Raw genomic sequence first — 23,213 nt, forward strand, 5'->3', positions numbered from 1 at the left:
TTTGTTTCCTCCAGAAATTATTGACAGCCTCAGAAGAACAGCAGTTTCTAGAGGAAGTTGGAAGAACTACGTGGTATAGGGAAATAAAAAAAGCTGGAAAGGTGAATCTTAAGGAACTCAATAGTTCTATTACCAGTAATCCAAATAATTAGAGGATAAATGAATTTTCTTGTCCTAAGGTAAGCTTCTTTCGGCGGGGTGCTAAATGAAAGAGAATTCCTTGCAAGTCCCTGCTATCCTCCTCCTAGCTGCTGAGCTAAAATCATCTGTTGTGATCTATGGAGATGAGGAGGACATCAACCATGTCCTAGTCACCTTTCCCTTCGCAAAATGTGTGGGCTTGTTTTGCTGCTTAACTCAATGTGGATGCTAGATGATCCCTTTGAAATGTGTTCCTTTGAGGCTATATTGGTTTAGAATAGATCGACATTACTCTATATTGGTTTGTTGCTATGGTCATTTAAGGATTCAGAGGGTTTTCCAGGGGCAAAATGTGTTCCTTTGAGGCCTTATGTGTTAAAACTTGTTATATAGCAAATGATTTGCTCTCAGCCAAGTCTTTGGATTCTCTCAGCATGACAGCAGGGTACCAAGATGATTGTATCTTATTTCAGTTAGATGGATCTCACCTCCCTCCTGGAGTGCTTGAAGTTTAATATTGATACTGTGGCTCGAAGTGACTCACCGGATCCAAGACCACAGCACATTTGGTTCTAAACTGCATCCTCTTAAAGGTATGACTGCTGAAGAAAATGTCGCATGTTTTAAAGGGCTCATGTCTTCAAAGAGGAGAAAGAATCAGCAAATTGGTTAGCAAGTGAAGGATTAAAAGGGCACTTAGACTACATGGAGAATGATTCGCTTCTCCTGTGTATATCGTATCCTGATCTCGGGCATGTGATAAATGGCCGCACGTCCCATAGGGTTCAGCCCCACAAGACATGCAAAATCTGCCAAATAATTTCAAAAGTTCAAAATAGATTTCTATATACAATATTGAATAGGTAGTGGCATTTAGGGCATTTCAACATCCTCCCATTAAATTAAAAAAAACTTTAATATTTCAAAAATCTTTTAAAACAACTTCTAGAATTTTTATGTAACAACCTATGACCTTGTTGCTGGTGGTCCAAACCGAGAACGATTGGCACAGCGGTGTGAACGGGGTTCCCTTTGAGTTGCTTTGGTTGCGCTCCGCCCTCCGCCGTGAAACCTGCAAGCAAGCCTCGCACCACCACCGGGGTAGTGGGGGCCCTCCGACGATCAAGTCAGAGGAGATCGAAGGAGAAGGAGAAGGAGAAGGTAGCAGGTGAGATGATACTCTGGAAGATATATCTTACCCTCCCCCTTCCCCCCCAGCCTCATATATATCAGGCTGGGGGGTTTTTCCGGGGATTCGTCATCGTGTGGCACGATGGGGCTGCCACTGACATGGCCGTTACAGGGCGTCGTGGGGCAGCGCTGGGTACAGCCATGGCAGGGCATAGTGGAGCTCCGCTTTGTACGGCTGTTACAGGGGATCGTGGGGCAGCGCCGGATACGGCCGTTGCAGGGAGTAGTGGAGCAGGGGGCCGCGGCGTGCCTCAGAGGAACAGTCTGTTGTTGTCGAGAGATTGCCGACTCGGGGTCGGATTGCTGGATCAAGGGGCAGCCGACTCGGGGTCGGGCTGCGGAGCCGAAGATATCCGACCCGAGTCGGATTGCTGGATCAAGGGGCAGCCGACTCGGGGTCGGGCTGCGGAGCCGAAGATATCCGACCCGAGGTCGGATTGCTGGATCAAGGGGCAGCCGTAGTCTTCCTGGGCGCGCGTGCCGGTCACGTGGGGCATGGTGGCTAAGTTCCCCCGTAACAGTAGCCCCCCACTCCCGAGCCTGGAACCAGGAGGGGAACGGGTGAAGGGAGTGATGCTTCGAGATTGCCGCCATCCCTCGGAAAGGCGCGCGCGCTCCGAGCTTCCCGCCTTCTTTATGGCGTATGGCAGTTGTCGCTGATCTGGCGGTCTGCGGATTTCGGCGGACAACCTTCCTTAATGGCGTCGATTCGCCTTTGGGGCGCGAACAAACTTTCGGCAGCCAGGCGTCCTCTGGCGTCACCGAGGCGTCACCCGCCTTTCCGCCTATTTAACCGGGGGCCCTCCCCCGTCCGCCTTTCTCTTCACAGGCATCTTCAAGTTTCTCCCTTATGCCGCTGCCGTTGCCGCCGAACTGTTCGTTCGCTCCTCCTTTGACGCTCTCGGAGCCGTTCTTCCTTCCTTTCCGGTGAGTTGCCCCACTCTTCAATTTAGGGCTCTCCGTACTTTCTCCTTTCGTGTTAGTGTACTCCAGTCGTTCCGGTGCCTTCCCCCCTCTTGACCCCGTCCTGACCGTAGGTTCACTGGCCATTAGGGATGGACGAAGTAAGGGCGGACCGCATTCAGTCGGAGCTGGTCCCTGAAGACCTAGATAGGTTCGTGGCCCGGTACCACCTTCCCGAAGCCTGCAACATTACGCTCCCGGGGCCTGAGGAGAGGATGTCCCATCCTCCTCCAGGGAAGGTCGCCATCAATGAGGACATCCTTCGGGCTGGGTTCCGCTTTCCCCCCTCGGACTTAGTCGTGTAGGTGCTTCGGGGTTTAAGAGTGGCGCCGACGCAACTGGTGCCGAACTCATGGCGCACTCTGACGGCCTTCCAGGTTCTCTGCCGCATGCATGAGGTTCCCGCCACCCTGAATGTCTTTTGGGAATAGCTACGGCCTGAACGGCCACCCCCGGGACAGAGGGTGGTGGTGCTTCGCGGCGCGGCGAGGGTGCGGCCTCGTCAAGGAGGCTCCTTCCTCCATTCATGGCTGGAAGGAGCGTTTCTTTTTCATTGACATAGATCCCTCTTGGGGAATCGGGACAACCTGGGAGACGCCGATGAAGTCCCCGATCGGCTTATCGAGGTTGTCGAGGGAGGAGTCCGATGGCTCGGTGGCCCGCCTTATTTCCGAGGATGCCTTGGTGAACGTCGGTCTGAGCTCGGTCCCCGCCGACCGTGAGCCCGCCACCACTTCTTTTTTAGCTATTTTCTCCTTTTTCGTTTCTTCTTTCCATCAGTTTCTCAGTCTCCGACCATCTCGTCCTTTTTGCAGAAATCGACGACGTCATGCGGTCGGACAAGGCGATGGCTGTCAGTAGGGCGTCCCTACTGGAAGCGGTCCGGAGGAAGAAACGGACTCCTCCGAGCGGGGTCCCACCGGCGAAGAAGCCCCGCCAGCAGGCGACTCCGACGCCGACAGACGGGTCCGGACCCACCGATCAGGGGGACGCCGCGGGCTCGGACCGACAGTTGACACCGCATCAGCCTTCCGGTGATGAGACTACCGCTTTTCCGAAGGTGTCATCCGGGCGCGCCCGAGACGGCCGGGTCGGACGCGGTCGGTCCCCAGCCCGGCCTTCGACTCGGTCGGCCTCGGATGATACGAGGAGGGGCGCGCCGAGGCCTCGGCCGAGCGGGACCCTGTCGATTTCTGGCGCGGCCCCCGCCCCGAGCACGGTCGGCATGACTCTCCCCCAAACAATGGGTAAGGGTAAGGCCGCAGAACCACCGTCCGGCTCCGGGGCGAAGTCGGGGTCGGCCTTCACTTTCGCCGGCGTCCGAAACCTCATCGAGACGGTGCTGCTGGAGGGTGACCGTAGGCAGGTCCGGCAGATGAGGATCCTTGAAGTCGGAGCTGCCAGCTGCGTCTGCCTCATGTCGGTGAGTGTTCCTTTGGTTGCTTTCGTCATTTATAGGCTCTATTGATCCCCGTCTGACGCTCTCATTTTTTCTGTCTCTTAGCTCGCCCAGTACATGATCCGTCTGGAGGAGAGCCACGAGGAACAGGCGAGGCTTCTGGCGAGGGACGAGAGCCGACTGAAAGCTGTAGAGGAGGGAGGCCAGGCTGCGGCGGGGAGGACGACCAGGGACCTCGAGACGAGGCTCCAGGTGGCCGAAGAGCGGGTACTCGGCTTCGCCGCCCTCGAGAGGCAATTGTTGGAGACTCAGGAGCAACTCAAGGTTGCCTCGGGTCTCGAAGGCGAGATCAGGAAGGCGGAGGAGCGGGCCGAAGAGCAGTCCCGGAAGGCTGCCGACTTCCGGGAGAGGTGGGAGAAGGCCCAGCAGTCAGCCGACAACGCCCGCAACCGAGCCCGATCTCTTGAAGCCAAGCTGGCCGAATTGGAATCGGCCTTGGAGGAGTCCCGCGCGAGCAACCAGGAGCTTCATTCGCGCCTGGAGGAGGCTGAGGCTGCTCGCGTTGCTGCCGAGGCGAAGCACATGGAGGCTCGGGCCGATCTGCTGAGGGTCTCCTCCGAGGCGGACGACCGGATTGTGGCGAAGGTCATGGAGGCGAAAGCTCAGATTACGGAGCGAGCGGAGGCGGCGCTGGCCGAGAAGAGCGCGGAAATCGGGCGTCAGGCGGTACAGGCCTATCGTCAGTCCGCCGAGTTCATCCGTGACATGTCGGACGCGGGGTCCGACTCCTTTGTCTTAGGCTTCGATGAAGGCCTGGCGAGGGTGTCCGCTAGATACCCCGAAATTGACCTGAGTGGGGTCTCCCTCCTCGACTCCCCTTCGATGCCATTGCCTGCTGATTCTCCAACTGTCTCCCTACCCCTTGCGGGTGTGCTCGCCGTTCCCGACCCAGGGGTTCCTCCAAGCTGACCCTCTGTATTTTTCTTTGTTCTTTTCTTTGTATGTTGGCGTTTTGCCATGTTGTATGGGTCTCGGCCCTGGTGCAACGAAAGTTAATGCAAACAGAGTGTTTCCTCATTTCACTTTCATCCTTCCTCTTTTAACTCTCGGTAGCGCCTCGCCGACTCCTGACTCTTGAAGTTCCTCCGGCGCTAGGCCAGGCATCCGAGGGTTAGGCCTCAGGAAATTCATCCGGCGCTAGGCCTGGCATCCGAGGGTTAGGCCTCAGGAAATTCTTCCGGCGCTAGGCCAGGCATCCGAGGGTTAGGCCTCAGAAAATTCTTCCGGCGCTAGGCCAGGCATCCGAGGGTTAGGCCTCAGGAAATTCTTCCGGCGCTAGGCCAGGCATCCGAGGGTTAGGCCTCAGAAAATTCTTCCGGCGCTAGGCCAGGCATCCGAGGGTTAGGCCTCAGGAAATTCCTCCGGCGCTAGGCCAGGCATCCGAGGGTTAGGCCTCAGGAAATTCTTCCGGCGCTAGGCCAGGCATCCGAGGGTTAGGCCTCAGGAAATTCTTCCGGCGCTAGGCCAGGCATCCGAGGGTTAGGCCTCAGAAAATTCTTCCGGCGCTAGGCCAGGCATCCGAGGGTTAGGCCTCAGGAAATTCCGCTCATTGGTCGGCCAAGGCTGGCGCAAGCCGAGGCGACCGGTCGGGACTTCAGGCTAGTCCTGCTCCCGGGATGATCATCGGGTTAGCCTGGCATCCGAGGACTGAGCCTCGGGGAATTCCGCTCGTTGGTCGGCCAAGGCTGGCGCAAGCCGAGGTGACCGGTCGGGGCTTCAGGCTAGTCTGCTCCCGGGATGATCATCGGGTTAGCCTGGCATCCGAGGGCCGAGCCTCGGGGAATTCCGCTCGTTGGTTGACCAAGGCTGGCGCAAGCCGAGGCGACCGGTCGGGGCTTCAGGCTAGTCTGCTCCCGGGATGATCATCGGGTTAGCCTGGCATCCGAGGGCCGAGCCTCGGGGAATTCCGCTCGTTGGTCGGCCAAGGCTGGCGCAAGCCGAGGCGACCGGTCGGGGCTTCAGGCTAGTCTGCTCCCGGAATGATCATCGGGTTAGCCTGGCATCCGAGGGCCGAGCCTCGGGGAATTCCGCTCGTTGGTCGGCCAAGGCTGGCGCAAGCCGAGGCGACCAGTCGGGGCTTCAGGCTAGTCTGCTCCCGGGATGATCATCGGGTTAGCCTGGCATCCGAGGGCCGAGCCTCGGGGAATTCCGCTCGTTGGTCGGCCAAGGCTGGCGCAAGCCGAGGCGACCGGTCGGGGCTTCAGGCTAGTCTGCTCCCGGGATGATCATCGGGTTAGCCTGGCATCCGAGGGCTGAGCCTCGGGAAATTCCGCTCGTTGGTCGGCCAAGGCTGGCGCAAGCCGAGGCGACCGGTCGGGGCTTCAGGCTAGTCTGCTCCCGGGATGATCATCGGGTTAGCCTGGCATCCGAGGGCTGAGCCTCGGGAAATTCCGCTCGTTGGTCGGCCAAGGCTGGCGCAGGCCGAGGCGACCGGTCGGAGCTTCAGGCTAGTCTGCTTCCGGGATGATCATCGGGTTAGCCTGGCATCCGAGGGCTGAGCCTCGGGAAATTCCGCTCGTTGGCCACGCGCCTGTCGCTTGCCGCTCGACGGGATTTCTCCGTGGCCAGCTACGATCGTGTTTCTCCTATTCTCCAAGCGTCGCCTGGGGAACACCAGAAGGGTATTAAATGCTAATTGAGGCGTTACCTGGGAAATCGGATCGCCAGTTGCTGCTTGCAAGGAATGTCAGTTAAGCGGCCGCGATACGCGCGCTCTTCGAGGCGGATGCGGCCTGGGTGCGAGCGGAGATACGCGTGCCGTGGAATACACGCCGCCCGGAGTGTCCTGCATGAAGAATACAATTAAGGAGAACGACGCTTAGGAGATCGTGGGAGGATACGCCTCGAGAGCTGGAACGGCTCCGGATTCGGTGCGCCCGCCTTTATTGGAGCCACCCGCATCGGAGCGACCGGGGGGCCACAGTTTGGCTATAAATATAAGGGCAGGTGCGGTGGAGCCTGCCAAGCCGGAGCTGTTCAGGTTGCCATGGATCGTGGACCTCCTCTTCGGTGCGTGGCTGGGAAGCCCCTGCCGGAAGAACGGGAGGCGCGCCCCTCGCGACTTCCGACAACTAGCCATTTCATCTGGGATCAACAAGGAGGTTCTCTCCGGCGGAACTCCGCTCTAGGCGTTTCATCCGGGATCACATCCCCCCTCCTTTCAGCCCCGCCTCCCGATTGAGCTCTGCGCCAGACGCTTCATCCGGGATCGCGCCTCCTCGCGCTCTTCTCCCTTGTATTCCTTCCCTCCCCTTCTCCTGGGGAGGACCGGAATATCCCTTGGAGGTGGCGTTCTTCTGGAGGCAGCGGGAACTTCTTCTGCGGCGGCTCCTCATCTTTTTCGTGAGGCGTCGATGGCGCCTCCGGGGGGAAGCACCCACGCCCGGTGGGATTGCGGCTGCTTCGGGTGGAGAGTTCGGGATCCCGGATCTTCAACTCTACGGAGTCCCCACCTCTTCCTTACTTTCTTTACTCCCCAATCCCCTCTGGGAATTCTTTGTAATCACACGAACACACCGTTGTAACCAGGAATTATTGAAATGAAAAGAATTGTACATTTTTCGAACTGTCTTCCTGCTTTGTCGTTCTACTGGTAATACGCCCGCAGGTTAGCGGAATTCCAGCTCCTCGGAATTTCTCGACCATCTAGGGCCTCCAACTGGTAGGAGCCAGGTCGGTTACCCAGCGAACCCTATACGGGCCTTCCCAATTTGGCGCCAGCTTCCCACCTTCCGCGGGTTGAGATGCTTTGGCTCGCCTTAGCACCAGATCTCCGATTCTGAAAAGTTTCGGTCGGACCTTGGAGTTATAATATCGGGCCACCCTCCGCTGATACATCGCCATCCGAACCTGTGCCATTTCTCTTGCTTCTTCCAAGAGGTCCAGGTTCCCTCAGAGTTGCTCCGAATTGGCCTCGGGTCGGTGCGCGGCCACCCGGGGCGAGGGGAGTCCGAGCTCCACGGGAACAACCGCTTCCGTGCCATAGGTTAGGCTGAAAGGTGTCTCCCCGGTAGGGGTCCGATGCGTGGTCCGATACGCCCAAAGGACATTCTCGAGTTCTTCGACCCAAGCTTGCCCCGTCCGACCGATTCGCGCCTTAATTCCTTGGAGGATTGTCCGATTTGTGACCTCGGCCTCACCGTTGGTTTGGAGATGCGACACAGATGTGAACCGATGCTCGATCCCGAACTCCTCGCAGAAATCACGGAAATGCTTGTTGTCGAACTGTCGACCATTATCCAAGATGAGGACTCGGGGTACCCCAAATCGGACAATGATGTTTTTCTTCACGAACTTCCGGACTTGCGCCTCCGTGATAGTGGCCAACGGCTCTGCCTCCACCCACTTGGTGAAGTAGTCGATTGCAACAATCAAGAATTTCCGCTGGGCGGAAGCGACGGGGAATGGTCCGAGGATATCCATTCCCCACTGTGCGAAGGGCCAGGGTGCGGTGATTGGTGCCAAGGGGACAGAAGGGACTCTCTGGACGTTGGCGTGGCGCTGGCAGGCGTCGCATTTCCGTACGTGATCCTTTGAGTCCTCCAACAAGGTAGGCCAATAATAGCCTTGCCTCATGATCTTGTGCGCCAAGGACCTAGCCCCCGAGTGCGATCCGCAGACGCCCTCATGGACTTCGCCGAGGACGTAGGCCGCCTCCGAGGGGCGGAGGCACCTTAAGAGGGGGGCGGTAAACGAGGTCCGATACAGCCTCCCTTCATAGAGTACGTAGTGGGCGGACTTCTTGACGAGTCGCCGAGCTTGATCTTCGTCTTCAGGGAGGATCCCTTCGGTGAGGTAGGCGACGAGCGGGTCCATCCAAGACGGCTCCGGATCAATCGCCATCACCGCTCCAGCCTCGCCGATGCTCGGGGCATCCAGGGTCTCCAGGTAGATTGCCCTCGACAAGTTGTGCGCCTCTGCGCTCACCAAGCGGGACAACCTGTCGGCCCTGGCATTTTCACTTCTGGGGACTTGCTGGATGTCGACACTGCCGAGGTCGGGAATGAGTGCTTGCACCTTCCGGACGTAGTTTCTGCATGGTCGGGCTCCGGACCTCGAACTCCCCACGGACCTGCCCGACCACCAGCTGGGAGTCGGTGAAGACCTTCAAACGCCGGATGCCGAGCTCCCCGGTGAGTTTGAGTCCTGCGACTAGGGCCTCGTATTCCGCCTCGTTGTTGGTAACTGGAAATCCAAACCTCAAGGCATACTCGGCTATCACTCCATCAGGACTGGTAAGGACCAGCCCGGCCCTCCACCCTCGGGGTTCGACGACCCATCGATGTGAAGCGTCCAGGTCGGGAGGTCGAGGCTGGGCGTTTCCGGCGGTCTAGGTTCCGCCTCCTGCACCGTGCACTCAGCGAGGAAGTCCGCGAGCACCTGGGCCTTGATGGCGGGTCGAGGCTGGTAGCAGATGTCGAACTCACCGAGTTCTACTGCCCACTTCACCAGCCGTCCCGCATTTCTCGGGTTGCTGAGGATCTGTCGTAACGGTTGATCAGTTAAGAGGGTGACAGAATGGGCCTGAAAATAGGGGCGGAGTCTCCTGGTCGCGGTCAGCAGCGCGAAGGCGATCTTCCCAGCCTTCGTATACCGCATCTCAGCATCCCATAGGACCCGGCTGATGTAGTACACGGGCTTCTGGAGCTTTGCCTCTTCCCGAACCAGCACCGCACTGACCGCGGTTGGGGAGACCGCCAGATAGAGGTAGAGCATCTCCCCTTCTTGCGGCTTGGACAGTAGGGGAGGAGACGCCAGGTATTCCTTGAGCTGGTCGAATGCTGCTTGACATTCGGCCGTCCAGAGGAAGTCTTTCGGGCGTTTTAACACCTTGAAGAATGGTTGGCAGCGTTCGGCCGATTTTGCCACAAATCGTCCAAGCGCGGCGACCCTTCCAGCAAGCTCCTGAACCTCCTTTACTTTGGTCGGAGGGACATACCTTGGATGGCCTTGATTTTGTCCGGGTTGGCTTCGATACCCCGCTGGTTGACAATGAAACCGAGGAACCTCCCGGCCGAAGCGCCGAAGGCGCACTTCGCTGGGTTCAGCTTCATGCGAAACTTCCGCAAGGTGGTGGAAAGTCTCCTCCAAATCCGCGATGTGCTGGTCTGTATGGCGCTCTTCACCAGCATATCGTCCAGTACACCTCCATGTTCCGGCCGATTTGCTCTTTGGAAGATTTGTTGACGAGGCGCTGGTAAGTGGCGCCAGCATTCTTTCCAGACCGAAGGGCATTACCTTGAAGCAGTACAGCCCCCGGGTCTGTTATAAAGGCAAGTTTTCTCCTCGCCTGTGGGGCCATCATTATCTGGTTGTAACCGGAGACAGGCGTCCATTGAAAGACAGCAGCTGATATCCGGAAGTCGCGTCGACCAGTTAGGTCTATTCGCGGAATGGAAAACTATCCTTAGGGCACGCCTTGTTCAGGTCGGTATAGTCGACGCACATCCTCCACTTCCCGCTCGCCTTCCGACAAGTACAGCATTTGCCAGCCACTCGGGGTAGCTTACCTCCTTATGAATCCTGCCTCCCAAGAGCTTGTCTACCTCCTGGTCGAACCACCCGGATCCGATCCGGGGCACAGTGTCTCTTCTTCTGCTTTATTGGTCGGTTGGGTCGGGTCGACGTTGAGGGCGTGAAGAAATGACCTCCGGGTCGATCCCAGGTACATCGGCCGCCGACCAGGCAAATACATCGGTATTGGCTCGGAGGAATTCCACCAACCGGGCCCGAGCTCTCGGATCGAGATTGGCGCCGACCCGGACCGCCCGGTCGGGGCGGCCTTCCTCCGAGGGGGGACTTCGGACACACCCTCGGGCCGGCTCCCCTGCCGCAAGGCCACCTCGTCTCTGGCATCAAGGGACTCGACGCTTAGGGCTTCCACGGGCTTCTTCCCTTTGAGGGTTGCTAGAAAACATTGCCGTGCGGTCGTTGGTCACCTCGGACCTCTCCGATCCCGACCGGCCGTGGGGAACCGCATGAGCAAGTGGTTACGTGGAGACCACCGCGAAGGGCGTTCAGTCCGGGTCGTCCGAGGATAGCGTTGTAGGCCGAGGGAACACGGACAACCAAGAACCCGAGTCGCACCGTGGCTTCTGCGGGTGCGACGCCCGCAGTCACAGGCAGCTCAACGACACCTTCCGCCGGGACAGCGTCACCGGTGAATCCCATGAGGGGGGTGGATATTTTGTGCAACAATTGTCTGGATAAGCCCATCTTTTGGAAGGCCTCGTAAAACAAGATATCAGCTGAGCTTCCACTATCCACAAGAACACGCCTTACATCATAGTTTGCCATAGTGAGGGAGATCACCATGGCGTCATCGTGGGGGGTCTGAACCCCCTTTACATCCTCATCACAAAAGGTGATTACATTGCCGACCTCTGCCTCTTTGCGACGGCCGCCCTGACGCTTCCGTCGAGCCCCCTGAGTTCCTCACGGGCTGGGGGCAGCCCCCAGTGATAGTGTGGATCACGCCCGCAACGGGTCGATTCTGCTCCCGAGGCTCCGGAGGGGCCGGGTCGGCCGGACGCGGGTCTGCGGGGGGACGTCGGTCGCTCACATATCGCCGAGACGCCCCCGGCGGATGAGAGCCTCGATCTCGTCCCGAAGCTGGAAGCAGTCCTCCGTGTCGTGGCCGTGGTCTCGGTGGTACTCGCAGTATGCCCGGGAGGGCCTCTTCCCAGGGATCCTCGCATCTGTCTCGGGGCCGGGAGGTCCTCCCGCCCCTTGATCTCCATAAGGATCTGGGCCCGGGGGGTTAGGAGAGGGGTGTACCGGTGAAAACGTCGGGGCGGAGAACGAGGGCGTGGGGCGCCGTGGTTCTTCGCCGGCGACGGGCTTCTACGCCGACGCTGAGGCGTCGGGCTCCTCCTCTGGCGTGCCTCTTTCCGCCTTTTCTTCCAAGCTTTGGAGGGATCTCGGCAGCCTCCTTGCTCCGGTGGGCGGCCGCCTCCTCGGCGTCCGCATACTGGTTCGCCGGGACAACAGCTCTGGGAAGCTCCGCGGCAGGCGTTTGTCCAGGGAGAAGGTGAGCCTGCCCTTCCGGAAGCCACGCTTCAGGGCTGAAAGAGCTACCTCCTGACTCAGGTTCCGGACCTCCAGCGATAGCCCTGTTGAAGCGGGTAAGATAATCCCGCAGGCTTTCTCCCTCGTTTTGCCGGACATCAAAGAGGGAGTCGGAGACCAGTCGCCGCGGCTACTGACGGCGAAATGAGTGATGAAGAGGCGAGTGAACTGGTCGAAGGACCGGATTGAGTCAGCCTCCAGCCCGGCGAACCATGCCCTCGCCGGGCACGGAGGGTTGCCGGGGAAAGCCTTGCAGAGAAGGGGATCTGATGCTCCGTGGAGGAGCATAAGGGTCCTGAAACTCTCGACGTGATCCCGCGGGTCCGCCGCCCCGTCATAGGGCTCGATCGCCGGCATTTTGAACCCGGCGGATTCGGGGTCCGCAGGATCCTCGAGGCGAGCGCCGGCTGGGAGGAGATCTCTAAGTCGGCGAAGGGATCTTTGGAATGGCCCTTCAGGACCTGGAGTTGTCGGTGGAGATCGTCCACCCGCCGGTCCAGGGAGCGCGACCGGTGGGTGGGAGACAAGGAGCGGCGAGGGGGGACCGACTGGAGCGCGGGTTCCTCGAGGACTGGGGGTCTGGGAACGCGCCCGGGCCCGCCTCTCGTACCCCGCGCAGCTCCGGTGGGAAGGTCCCGGCAGAATGGAGCGTGCTCGAGAATCCTCCTCGCGCCGGCGCTCCTCCCCATGGGAGAGGAAGGAGCGCGGGTTGAGGAGGACAGGCGAACGCTCAGGCAGCAGCGGCTCCTGAGCCCGCTGCGGCGCCCGGGACATCGCACCCTGCAGATTCTGCACCGCCTCCGCGAGGGTGCGAACCTGCTGGGTTAGCTGGTCGAACTGGGCGGCTTCGACCATCTGAATGGGCGGTGGGGCGGTGGAGTGTTGCTGAGAGCGTGTTGGAGATGCAGCGGCCTCCCGGCCAGTGGCGCGAGAGGCCCCGCGACCGGAAGCATTGGAAGCTCCACGACCACCTCAGCCCGTGCCATTACGATCGCTCTGAGATCCGTGCCTCCTTCTAAGCGCCAACTGTTGCTGGTGGTCCAAACCGAGAACGATTGGCACAGCGGTGTGAACGGGGTTCCCTTTGAGTTGCTTTGGTTGCGCTCCGCCCTCCGCCGTGAAACTGCAAGCAAGCCTCGCACCACCACGGGTAGTGGGGGCCCTCCGACGATCAAGTCAGAGGAGATGAAGGAGAAGGAGAAGGAGAAAGGTAGCAGGTGAGATGATACTCTGGAAGATATATCTTACCCTCCCCCTTCCCCCCAGCCTCATATATATCAGGCTGGGGGGTTTTTCCGGGGATTCGTCATCGTGTGGCACGATGGGGCTGCCACTGACATGGCCGTTACAGGGCGTCGTGGGGCAGCGCTGGGTACAGCCATGGCAGGGCATAGTGGAGCTCCGCTTTGTACGGCTGTTACAGGGGATCGTGGGGCAGCGCCGGATACGGCCGTTGCAGGGAGTAGTGGAGCAGGGGGCCGCGGCGTGCCTCAGAGGAACAGTCTGTTGTTGTCGAGAGATTGCCGCTCGGGGTCGGATTGCTGGATCAAGGGAGCAGCTCGACTCGGCGGTCGGGGCTGCGGAGCCGAAGATATCCGACCCGAGGTCGGATTGCTGGATCAAGGGGCAGCCGATCGGGGTCGGGCTGCGGAGGCCGAAGATATCCGACCCGAGGTCGGATTGCTGGATCAAGGGGCAGCCGTAGTCTTCCTGGGACGCGCGTGCCGGTCACGTGGGGCATGGTGGCTAAGTTCCTCCGTAACAGACCTCATCCAAAAAGGCTATCCGAAAAGTATTATTTAGATTCCTTGATCCTATAATAAGTATCCAAGATCTACCCAACGAATAACCCAATGTGAGACTAAACACATACCCGCACAGGTAATCACAACTACTTTCCTGTTTAAGCTCTGACGTTCTCACCAGTGCTAAGGATCTAAATCCATTCAAATCCGATCACAAACACCATGATCAACTTGTGGTCAGCTCAATATACTTATGTTGCAGTGTGCTCTAGTCCACATAGGTCATGGGTCGGATCCGTTTTGATACCATTTGTAACAACCCAGTACTCACTCAAAAAGGCTAGCCGAAAAATATTATTTGGGTTTCTTGATCCTATATATATACCCAAGATCTTTCTGGTGAGTAACTGATGTGGGACTAAATACACGCCCGCATGAGCCATCACATTTTACATTAACACAGTCTTAAAGATACTACACAACTTGATCAAAAAGTTATTAAAGTAAGAGAGAATGCATTCGATTCTAAACTCTCCAACACATTGCCCAACCTAGTGTGTGCTACTTGTTCATATATGGAAGACATGCTCCCAAATGACATCCATCTTTTGTGTCATGGCAGCCTTGATTGGCGACTCCTGCCACTTGATTGGCAATTTCAGCTAGCATCTCATCTCGTTGCTATTCGGTATTTTAAGAGCAACCGTTTCTTGTACTCATAGTGATCAATTTGCTCTGATACCACTTGACGCAGCGGCGGATGGGGAGGAGGCCAACCTTGGGGAAGATGGCGGCTCCTTCTCTTTTTTTTCTCTCTTGGCGACTGGTTAGACTAGGGTTTCCTCCTTGCGGATGGCTAGGTTAGAGATGAGAAAAATGGTCAATTGGGCATGGGAGTGGCTGAATTGGGTGTGAGTCATGCTTGAGGGGATTGAGGATGTGATGGGATTGGGTTGGACCCAATTAGGGGATTGGGTTTGTGGCATGGTAAATTGGGTGATGTGGCCTACACTACAACAAAATTGGAAAAAGCTGACTCCATCAATATCGACGCTAGGAAGATTCATCGGTAAAATTTGCTCCCGCGCCAAATTTTGCTGACGTTTCTAATGAGCGTCAGCAATCTGAAAGAATAGACGACACTTAAAAGCATCGTCGGAGGCCTCCAGCTAAGATGACGCTTTCAAGTGCCGGGAGCCGGCCTGGGACGACGCTTTTAAGCGTCATCGTTGTCCTCTGACCTAAGACGACGCTTATATGTGTTGTCGGAGGCCAAGACCTAAGATGGTGCTTATAAGCATCGTCGAGAGCCAACTCCCCCAAACCAAACCCAATGCCCAACCTCGAGTCCTCATTCTGCCCTAGCTAGCCCCCTTTTTCTCCTCTCCCGACACTGAACAACCCTAGCCTCGTTTTCTCCTCTCCGGCACCAACCGACCGATCCCAACCTCCTCTCCTTCTCCCTCCTCTCCAGCACTGACCGACCGACCCCTAAACCCCCTCCACCTAAGGTATTTTTCTCCTCCTCCCTCCTCTCCTCCTTCTCGCTTGTTCTCCCTCCTCCTCCTCCTCTTCTTCATGTGTTTTGTGGGTGTTTTTTCCTTCTTTAATTTGTGATCTACGCACTCTATTTCTAGTTTTTAGCTTTGCCTCTGCCCGAGGATCTTCTCCTCCTCCTTCCTCTCCGACGCCGACGACCCAACCCTCAAGCCTCAATCGAGCTTCGCATCCGTCCAAGATCTTTCTCTTCCTCTCTCTTCTCCGGCGTCGACCGACCAGCCTGAAGCAATGATCGATCGAGGTCCGCCTCCGGCGAGGTATTGCACTATGCCTCTGACTTATATGACAAAATTAGAATGTCACATGGCGCCATTAGAATTAGTAATTTAGAAAAACTTGATCCATAGGCATGGGGCCTTCGAGTCGCATAGTATTTTTGTTTATAGGTGTTTTAGACCTTGATGATCATATCAAATGCTTAGATATTCATTTTGCAACTTTGATCTATCTTTGAATCAGGTCATTTGCGTAATTCATTCTGCAACCTTGATCTATCTTTGAATCAGGCCGATGAATGCATTTCCTAAACATCTTTTTATATAAATAATTAGGTGTGATTGTTTTCATTCTTTACTTTATAACAAGAGATTCCTGCTTTTATGAATCGCAAAATAAGCTTTCCAGCATAAGAAAAACATTGTTTATATAACGAAAAATAGGACTGTTGTTACTATGCTGATTGGAAACCCCAGTTCATCCATGGATTTCATCACCTTGCAAACAAAACAAGAGAATGCATGCTCAATGTAAGGGTCGATAAAGTATGCTTTTTAAATTTGTTACTGCTGCTTCAAGAGGGAGTTCAGTCACTTACCCTTGGATAACGGTATTCAGCTTTGACCATTGACTCCAAATAGGAATAGAATGCTTTTCCCGTAAGCAATGTGATAGCGTTACTACTGGGTGCGGTTAAGTTAGGTCATATCCACTCTCCCAACCATGTAATTTAAAATTCCACCAATTATATGGCACAACTATCTTAATTTTTTATTCGGTCATAGGTATCTACCTACATCTACAACACTAAATCAATTATGCGACTCATGTTCTTGTAATGCTTATTTGTAAAAACATTAACTAATTCACCAATGGGACATCTAGCGTCACCTCTATGCTTTCAGGGTTCAATCATGAGGTGCCAAGCATTGCGCCATATTGACAGGACGAACTTCTTGGGGCACCACTCAAAATTTGAGCTGAGATGAATCGGGCTATTTGTGGAAGCATTTGATATTCTACAACTCAGATTAGTTTTCTACCAATGCGGATATGGCAAGTGTTTTTGTTCGGAGCGTGGTCCATGGTTCAGGGTACTTGTCCTGTTCAATTCTTTGGCAAGCACTGCATTATTGCATTAAGGTGTTCTTCACATGGGCTGTTCGGATAGGATATGGATTCAAACTAAATGAGTGGTGGAGAAGCAGCCTTGATTTTGGGATTCCCTTCACCGATCACTAGATTGGCCAGGAGTGATAACTCTCAAAGAAACATTAGAGATCAAGTGAAAGAGAGGGCAGGAGAAACTCTTCATTCCTAGAGAGAGACCATGGCTGAAATAACTTCTCGATCGCCTTTGATGACAAGTTTGGGGGATAAATTGGGGGGCCATATCCCTTCAACAGTTCGGCATCGATTTGTGGCGTCGACGAAAAGCGGGACAAGCTTGGGAGACAAGTGCTCGCCATCCAGTCTGTGCTTGGGGATGCAGAGGAGAGGCAAGTCAAGGATAAAGCAGTCAAAAAGTGGTTGGAAGCACTCAAGAAAGCAGCTTATGAAGCGGATGACATACTGGGTGAGTTCCATTATGAAGGTCTGCGGTGCCAGGCAAAAATCCAGGATGATACTGCAAACAAGGTACTCGATTTCTTTTCACTTCATAACCCATTTCTGTTTCGGTTAAATATGGGGAAGAAGTTAAAAGATATTGTAGAGAGGATAGATGGACTTGAAGCAGAGGGTGCTAAGTTTGCGTTTAGAGAAAATCCACAGCCACGCACCGAGGACAGACCACAAACCCACTCCTTTGTTGTTGAATCAGAAGTCATCGGTAGACAAGAAGATAAAGAAAAAATTGTGAACTTGCTGCTCAATCAGCGTGAGAATGAGAACGTCACTGTCCATTCCATACATGGCATGGGAGGAATGGGCAAGACCACCCTTGCTCAACTGGTCTACGGAGACCAGAGGGTGAAGAACCATTTCCAAATGCACATATGGGTCTGCGTGTCTGAAGAGTTTTCATGTTCCAGAGCTGGTTAAATTCATCATAGCTTCAGCTAAAAAGGAAAAGTGTGATCTGCCAGACATGGATTTATTGGCAGCTCAGCCTTCGAGAAGTGCTGAGTGGGAAAAGATATCTACTTTAATGGACGACGTTTGGAATCAGGATTCAGAGAAGTGGGATGAGTTAAAAAATTTATTGGGAACTGGTGGAGATGGTAGTGCAATTCTTGTTACTACCCGCAGTGACCAGGTCTCGCGAATCATGGGCGCATCAACCTCTCATCTTTTACGGCCGCTATCTGAGGATGATTCTTGGACTTTGTTTAGCAAAAGAGCATTTGTAACAGAAGCAGAAGAACGTCCAGAGCTGATTGAAATTGGCAAGAAGATTGTGAACAAGTGTAAGGGACTTCCCTTTAGCAGACTAGCAGTAAAGACCCTGGGGAGTTTGATGCGCACCAAAAAAGAAGAAAAGGATTGGTTGGATGTAATGAGAAGTGAGATTTGGGATACGAAGGTTGGTGAGGATGGGATCTTACCTGTTTTGAGGTTGAGCTACAATCACTTGCCTCCACATTTGAAGCAATGCTTTGCCTTCTGCTCCATATACCCCAAGGATTATGAGATGGAAAAAGGTATGTTGATCCAACTGTGGATAGCTAATGGATTCGTTCCGTCTGAAGGAAGAAAGGAGTTGGAAGCTACGGGTGAGGAGATATTTGAGGAACTGGTTGGGAGATCATTCGTTCAGGAGCCTGCGCAAAGCGATGAAAAAATTATATATGGATATAAAAGAAGAGCAAAATACATGATGCATGACATGATGCATGACCTTGCAAAATCTATCATGGGGAGCGATTGTTCTCAGTTATTGAAATCTAGTCATTTGGAAGAATTACCTAATAATATCCGTCATTTGTTTGTATCTGGCCCTCGCCAATTAGACATTGGTAAAATTCTAAATAAATTCCCGAACATCTTCACACTCTTGGTAGATAAAAACTTACCACGATATATGGACTGCTGATTTGTCAAAGGCCAGGTCCCTGAAAGTATTAAGCTTGCAGTACACAAATTCTATAGAATTACCAGTTAAAATAAGATATTTGAAACATCTAAGATACCTTGAGATCTTTCGGAATGATATTGCAGAACTTCCTGAAGCCATATGCGAGCTTTTCAATCTACAGATCCTCAAACTAGAGTCCTGCCGGATGTTATGTAAACTACCAGAAGCAATGAGAAATATGAGAAGCCTCAGGCACCTATATATAAATAGATGCCCCACTTTGAAGCACATGCCAGCAGGTATGGGCAATTAAGTTCCCTGAAGACCTTGACAAAGTACATCGTAGTGACGATGATGAGAGGGGCATAAGGGAGCTGAAGGGCCTGAATCTTGGTGGCCAACTAGAGCTCTACAACCTGGAGAAAGTGAGGGGCATGGAAGATGCTAGAGAGGCTAATCTAGAGTCCAAACAAAATCTACAGTCATTAGCATTATGTTGGGGAGATTCAGAGTGGAATAATGACGAGGCAGAAGATCATCCTCTTGATTCGAGAAAGGCAGAAGATCATTCTCTTGATGAAGAGACAGAAAATGCTGAGAAGGTGTTGGCAGCTCTTGACCTCACAGTGGCTTGAAAAAGCTGGTAGTATGGCGGTATGCAGGTTTATGCTTTCCTATGTGGATGATGGACCGTCTTGATTTGCTCCGCAATCTGGTTGCGATTTATCTAGGACACTGCAGACGATGTGAGCATCTCCCACCACTATGGCAGCTGCCTCGTCTTGAGGTCCTGCCCTTGACTAGAATGGACTCAATCAAGCACCTTCAAAGCAGTGGAAGTGAGGGTACAATGCAATCGTTCCCTTCGCTGAAGGTTCTAGAGCTACGAAAAATGCAGAGCTTAAAGAGTTGGTCGGAAGAGGAAGGCGGAGACCCAGCACCCCCACCCTGTTTTCTTTTACTTGTCAGGATGAAATCATAGATTGCCCAAACCTGACTTCCATGCCCGTGCTTCCATCTCTCCGCCATTTGACAATAAAAGGAAATAGCAAGATACCATTGGAGTCTGTCCTTAGCCTTACCACATTATCCTCCTTCACTATCGAGACCTCCAGTGCAAACACCAGCGGCGGGACGCAGTCACCATCCTTTCCACAGGCAACTATATCATCATTAAAGCACATGAACTCTCTGGAGGACTTGGAAATCATTGGCGGCGAAGAGCTGAGGCCGCTGCTGGAGATGAGGGGTTTCGGCTCAATTCTTCGAGGATTGTTCTTGGACAACTGTAATTGGTTATTCTCAAGGCAGCTGTCATCATCACCGTTGGAAATTTGGACAAACCTTACTTCTCTCCGATACTTAAACATCGAAAATTGCGATGCTCTCGAATTCTGGCCAGAGGAGGAGCTTCGAGGCTTAATTTTCCTGAAGTGGTTTTCTGTTTGCAAGTGTCGAAATCTGACTGGCCCATCATCAACATCAGTGGAACGAGGACTCGCACCGCACCTGAAATCAGTATGTATTGATGACTGCGAAAACCTGATGGAGTTGCCCAAGTTACCCGAATCTCTCAAATCATTGCAAATCGCTCGCTGCCCCAAGATGAAGGACTTGACAAACCAGCTGGGACACCTCCCTGCTCTTGAGAATCTAATATTTTTGGATTGCTCCAGTCTAACATCTTGGTCGGAAGGGATGGAAGGGTTCACTGCTCTTTGGTCCTTGTACATCAAGAACTGCCCTCTATTGACAACGTTACCAAGAGCCCTACAACAGCGAATCCCCAGCCTCAGAAGACTGATCATCAAGGGTTGCCCCGACCTAGAGAGACGATGCCAAAGAGGAGAGTATCGGCATCTCGTGTCCCGCTTGCCAGCTGCTGAAATAGGAGAGCAGCGCAAGGGAACAATCACCATCCTTCTGCAGAAGCTCTTGCTTGGACTGTTTCTCTCCCATCTGAGTATTCACTACCATCCCATTACCTCTCTCTCCTATATAATGTATATTTTGCAATCCGTAGGCATGGTTAACTATAATAATTTTAGATGATTAGGCCATTTACATAGGCTATTTCTTTTATGGTATAATGTGTGATTTGTACTGAACAGATGATTGGAAACCCAGCTTATCCCACAAATATGTTTGGATTAATGTGACAGCATTTTAAACTATTTCAGATAGTTATGCTATGGAACAGATGCGTTTTTCTTTTCTCTGAATATATAGATATGCATTTTTTAAAGCATCAGCTGCACTTTGGAGAAATATATGATAGTTGGAGACTTGTGTGGCGTACAAGTAGCGGATCGCAAGTCCTTATGAATGATAAAGAAACAAAAATAATAGACACATACACAAACGCACGCACCCACACGTGTGCGTACATATACACGTACACACAGATACACACATATATACATATGCATATATACATACACACATAAATAAATATATATATATATATATATATATATGTATATATATATATATATCTATCTATCTATATATATATATATATATATATATATATATCTCACAAAATTTTCCTCATTACCAATGTTTATTCCTTCTATAAAGCTATAGTATGAGAATATCAAAGAGCTAAAGTAGCAATCTTATAACTATAGGTGGTTTTCGAAGTAGAAATCATACCTAAAATGTAAGGGGTTATATTCATAGCTTCCACAATATTGATCCTAAGACTAATTCCTTTATCAAAATGTATCAATTTCCTTCAATTAATTTCTCGAAAAGACTCTTAGGACTTGAAACACAACGAGAAAACAAATCAAATACGAGCCAAAAATAGGGAGAAAAACTTCATTCCTTCGACAAATGTATATGCAGCCAATTACATTAATAAGCATATTGAAATGAATTACATATAAATATGTGCATGCATCTGAATGTCAAAATTCCTCGGCACATGTTTGGAGATCATTTTGATTGTTACTGACATATTTTGTTATGAGATTGAGGAATATTGTATTGTATCGATACATCATAAAGCTGGAAACTGTAATGAAAAAAGTTATTGCTGGTGTCTTACTAAATATTCTATTTATGTTTGATATTTCTACAATGTACATCAGAAATCTGGTTTCCACAAATTAAGCTAAATTCTATATATTTCTGATCATAATGATGCTTGAAGGAACTCAAAGTGCACTTGGAGAAATAGACATTCGAGGATTTGAAGAGTCAAGGAAGGTATGATTGAAAGATGGCTTCTTGGGCAGTGAGCACAATCCCCTATATGTTTTTTATCCCTTGATTCTCAACATTTTCATTCGCATTTACAAAAGAATGTCGCTAGATGCCATCTAATCCCATTTGGTTTTGTGAATGAGGTTCTCTACTGATTCATTTTGCTTAATTGTGTGTCTTTATGACTCTCGTAGCAAATATAGTGATGCTTCTATAGAGTGGTGTCACCAAATTGCTGGCGTCTGGGAAGAAGGGCGGTCAACAAGAAGGAAAATCAGTTCTGTCATGCAATCCTCAACACCCTTGTGAAAGGCAACCGCTAGAGCAAAAATTTGGGTGGCCCAGCATCTACAAAAGGTGTTAAACAAGCATTTTGCAATCATATCTGCTGAAACTATTTTCATATGGAAAGTTTCAAAGTTCAATTGCTTTGTAAGGCCCTAATTACTATGTTGGGAACATATCATCTACAAAAAGAATTAAGCTATAGCAATTTTTATCAGTTTTTAATATATATTTAAGTCCATTCGGCCCTCAACATCTTTCCTAATTTATTTTTGTTTGCTCATGGAAATTTTTATCTATTACTAGGTATGTAATTGCTTCTAGCTATTTGCCTATTTGTAGAATCCTACTGGTAGGAATGCATGATTTATCTGGATAGGTCTTATCAACTTGATGGAAAATGCATTCTTATGGACCAAGGATATCTATATGATGCTTCACTTGGCATTTCTCTCCAGAGACCAAGAGGTCAATAAAATGCATGACTATTTTGTTTCAGATGACTATTTCTTCCATGGCTTGTTACTTTAGAACGATGATGCCCATTCACCCACTAAATCCTGAAGACAATCTTTCCTGCTTGCAACATTCAGACCAATCGTGCTTACTTTTGACCCCTATGAACTCATGAAAGGAAATAAAATCACCAGCAAACAAGAAAGATATAGGGAATACGTTGATTCTAGTTGTTTGTTAGATTTATTTCAATGGAACGCACCAACATAATCTTCATGAAACAAGCTCAAAATCATTAAGTTGTGGTTGCTTCATTCTGGGTGCATTTGATCCCTTCGACGCTCATGTTTTCTTCCAACCTATACACACTTCCTTCTTTCCTATATTAACTCCCTCCTTACGTCTGCTTGCCCTTTCATATGTGCTCCAGCATCTTCATTTCCTTAATGAAGCATGTGAAACTTGGTTCATCCTTCTTTTCTCAAGAAAAGACTCCAAATAGAACTACAAAACATCAGTGATGATAGATGAAGTTGAACTTGTTATCTTTTCATCGACGTGTATCTCTATATGTAGGCAAGGCTGCAAGTAGGGCTGGTCCGGATGAAGGATTAGCAAACCTAAGTATGATTCATACTTGAATTGGGTCAAAAGCTTGAATCCAAGTACAATTGGTCATGAATAGTTCAAATATTTACCATAAGAAATACATGTAAATTGATTGCTTAATTACGTCTTAAACATAATTATAAAAAATAATCAAATAAATATAGACTATTGGTTTATTAATTATATATTTAATTAAAATTTTGATGTTTTAGAAATAGTCTTGTAATTAATATATAACTAAACAAAACCTACTTAAAATAGAATCCTTATTTTAGACACCCAAATAACTTGATTT

The 23,213-nt window shown here is 51.7% G+C and overlaps 1 protein-coding gene across 1 annotated transcript; it reads left to right on the forward strand.

Moving 5' to 3' along the window:
• The first annotated feature begins 16,699 nt into the window (after positions 1-16,699).
• On the forward strand, positions 16,700-22,106 carry LOC120112002 (putative disease resistance protein RGA3). The gene is given in 5 exon segments (XM_039130577.1): positions 16,700-17,367; positions 17,369-17,443; positions 17,445-17,487; positions 17,490-20,321; positions 21,516-22,106. Coding segments are annotated over 4 exon segments (1,344 nt in total). The 5' UTR covers positions 16,700-17,028; the 3' UTR covers positions 18,377-20,321; positions 21,516-22,106.
• Positions 22,107-23,213: the final 1,107 nt, after the last annotated feature.

The sequence above is a fragment of the Phoenix dactylifera genome, chromosome 1 (genome assembly GCF_009389715.1).
Source record: "Phoenix dactylifera cultivar Barhee BC4 chromosome 1, palm_55x_up_171113_PBpolish2nd_filt_p, whole genome shotgun sequence".
Classification (NCBI taxonomy): Eukaryota; Viridiplantae; Streptophyta; class Magnoliopsida; order Arecales; family Arecaceae; genus Phoenix; species Phoenix dactylifera.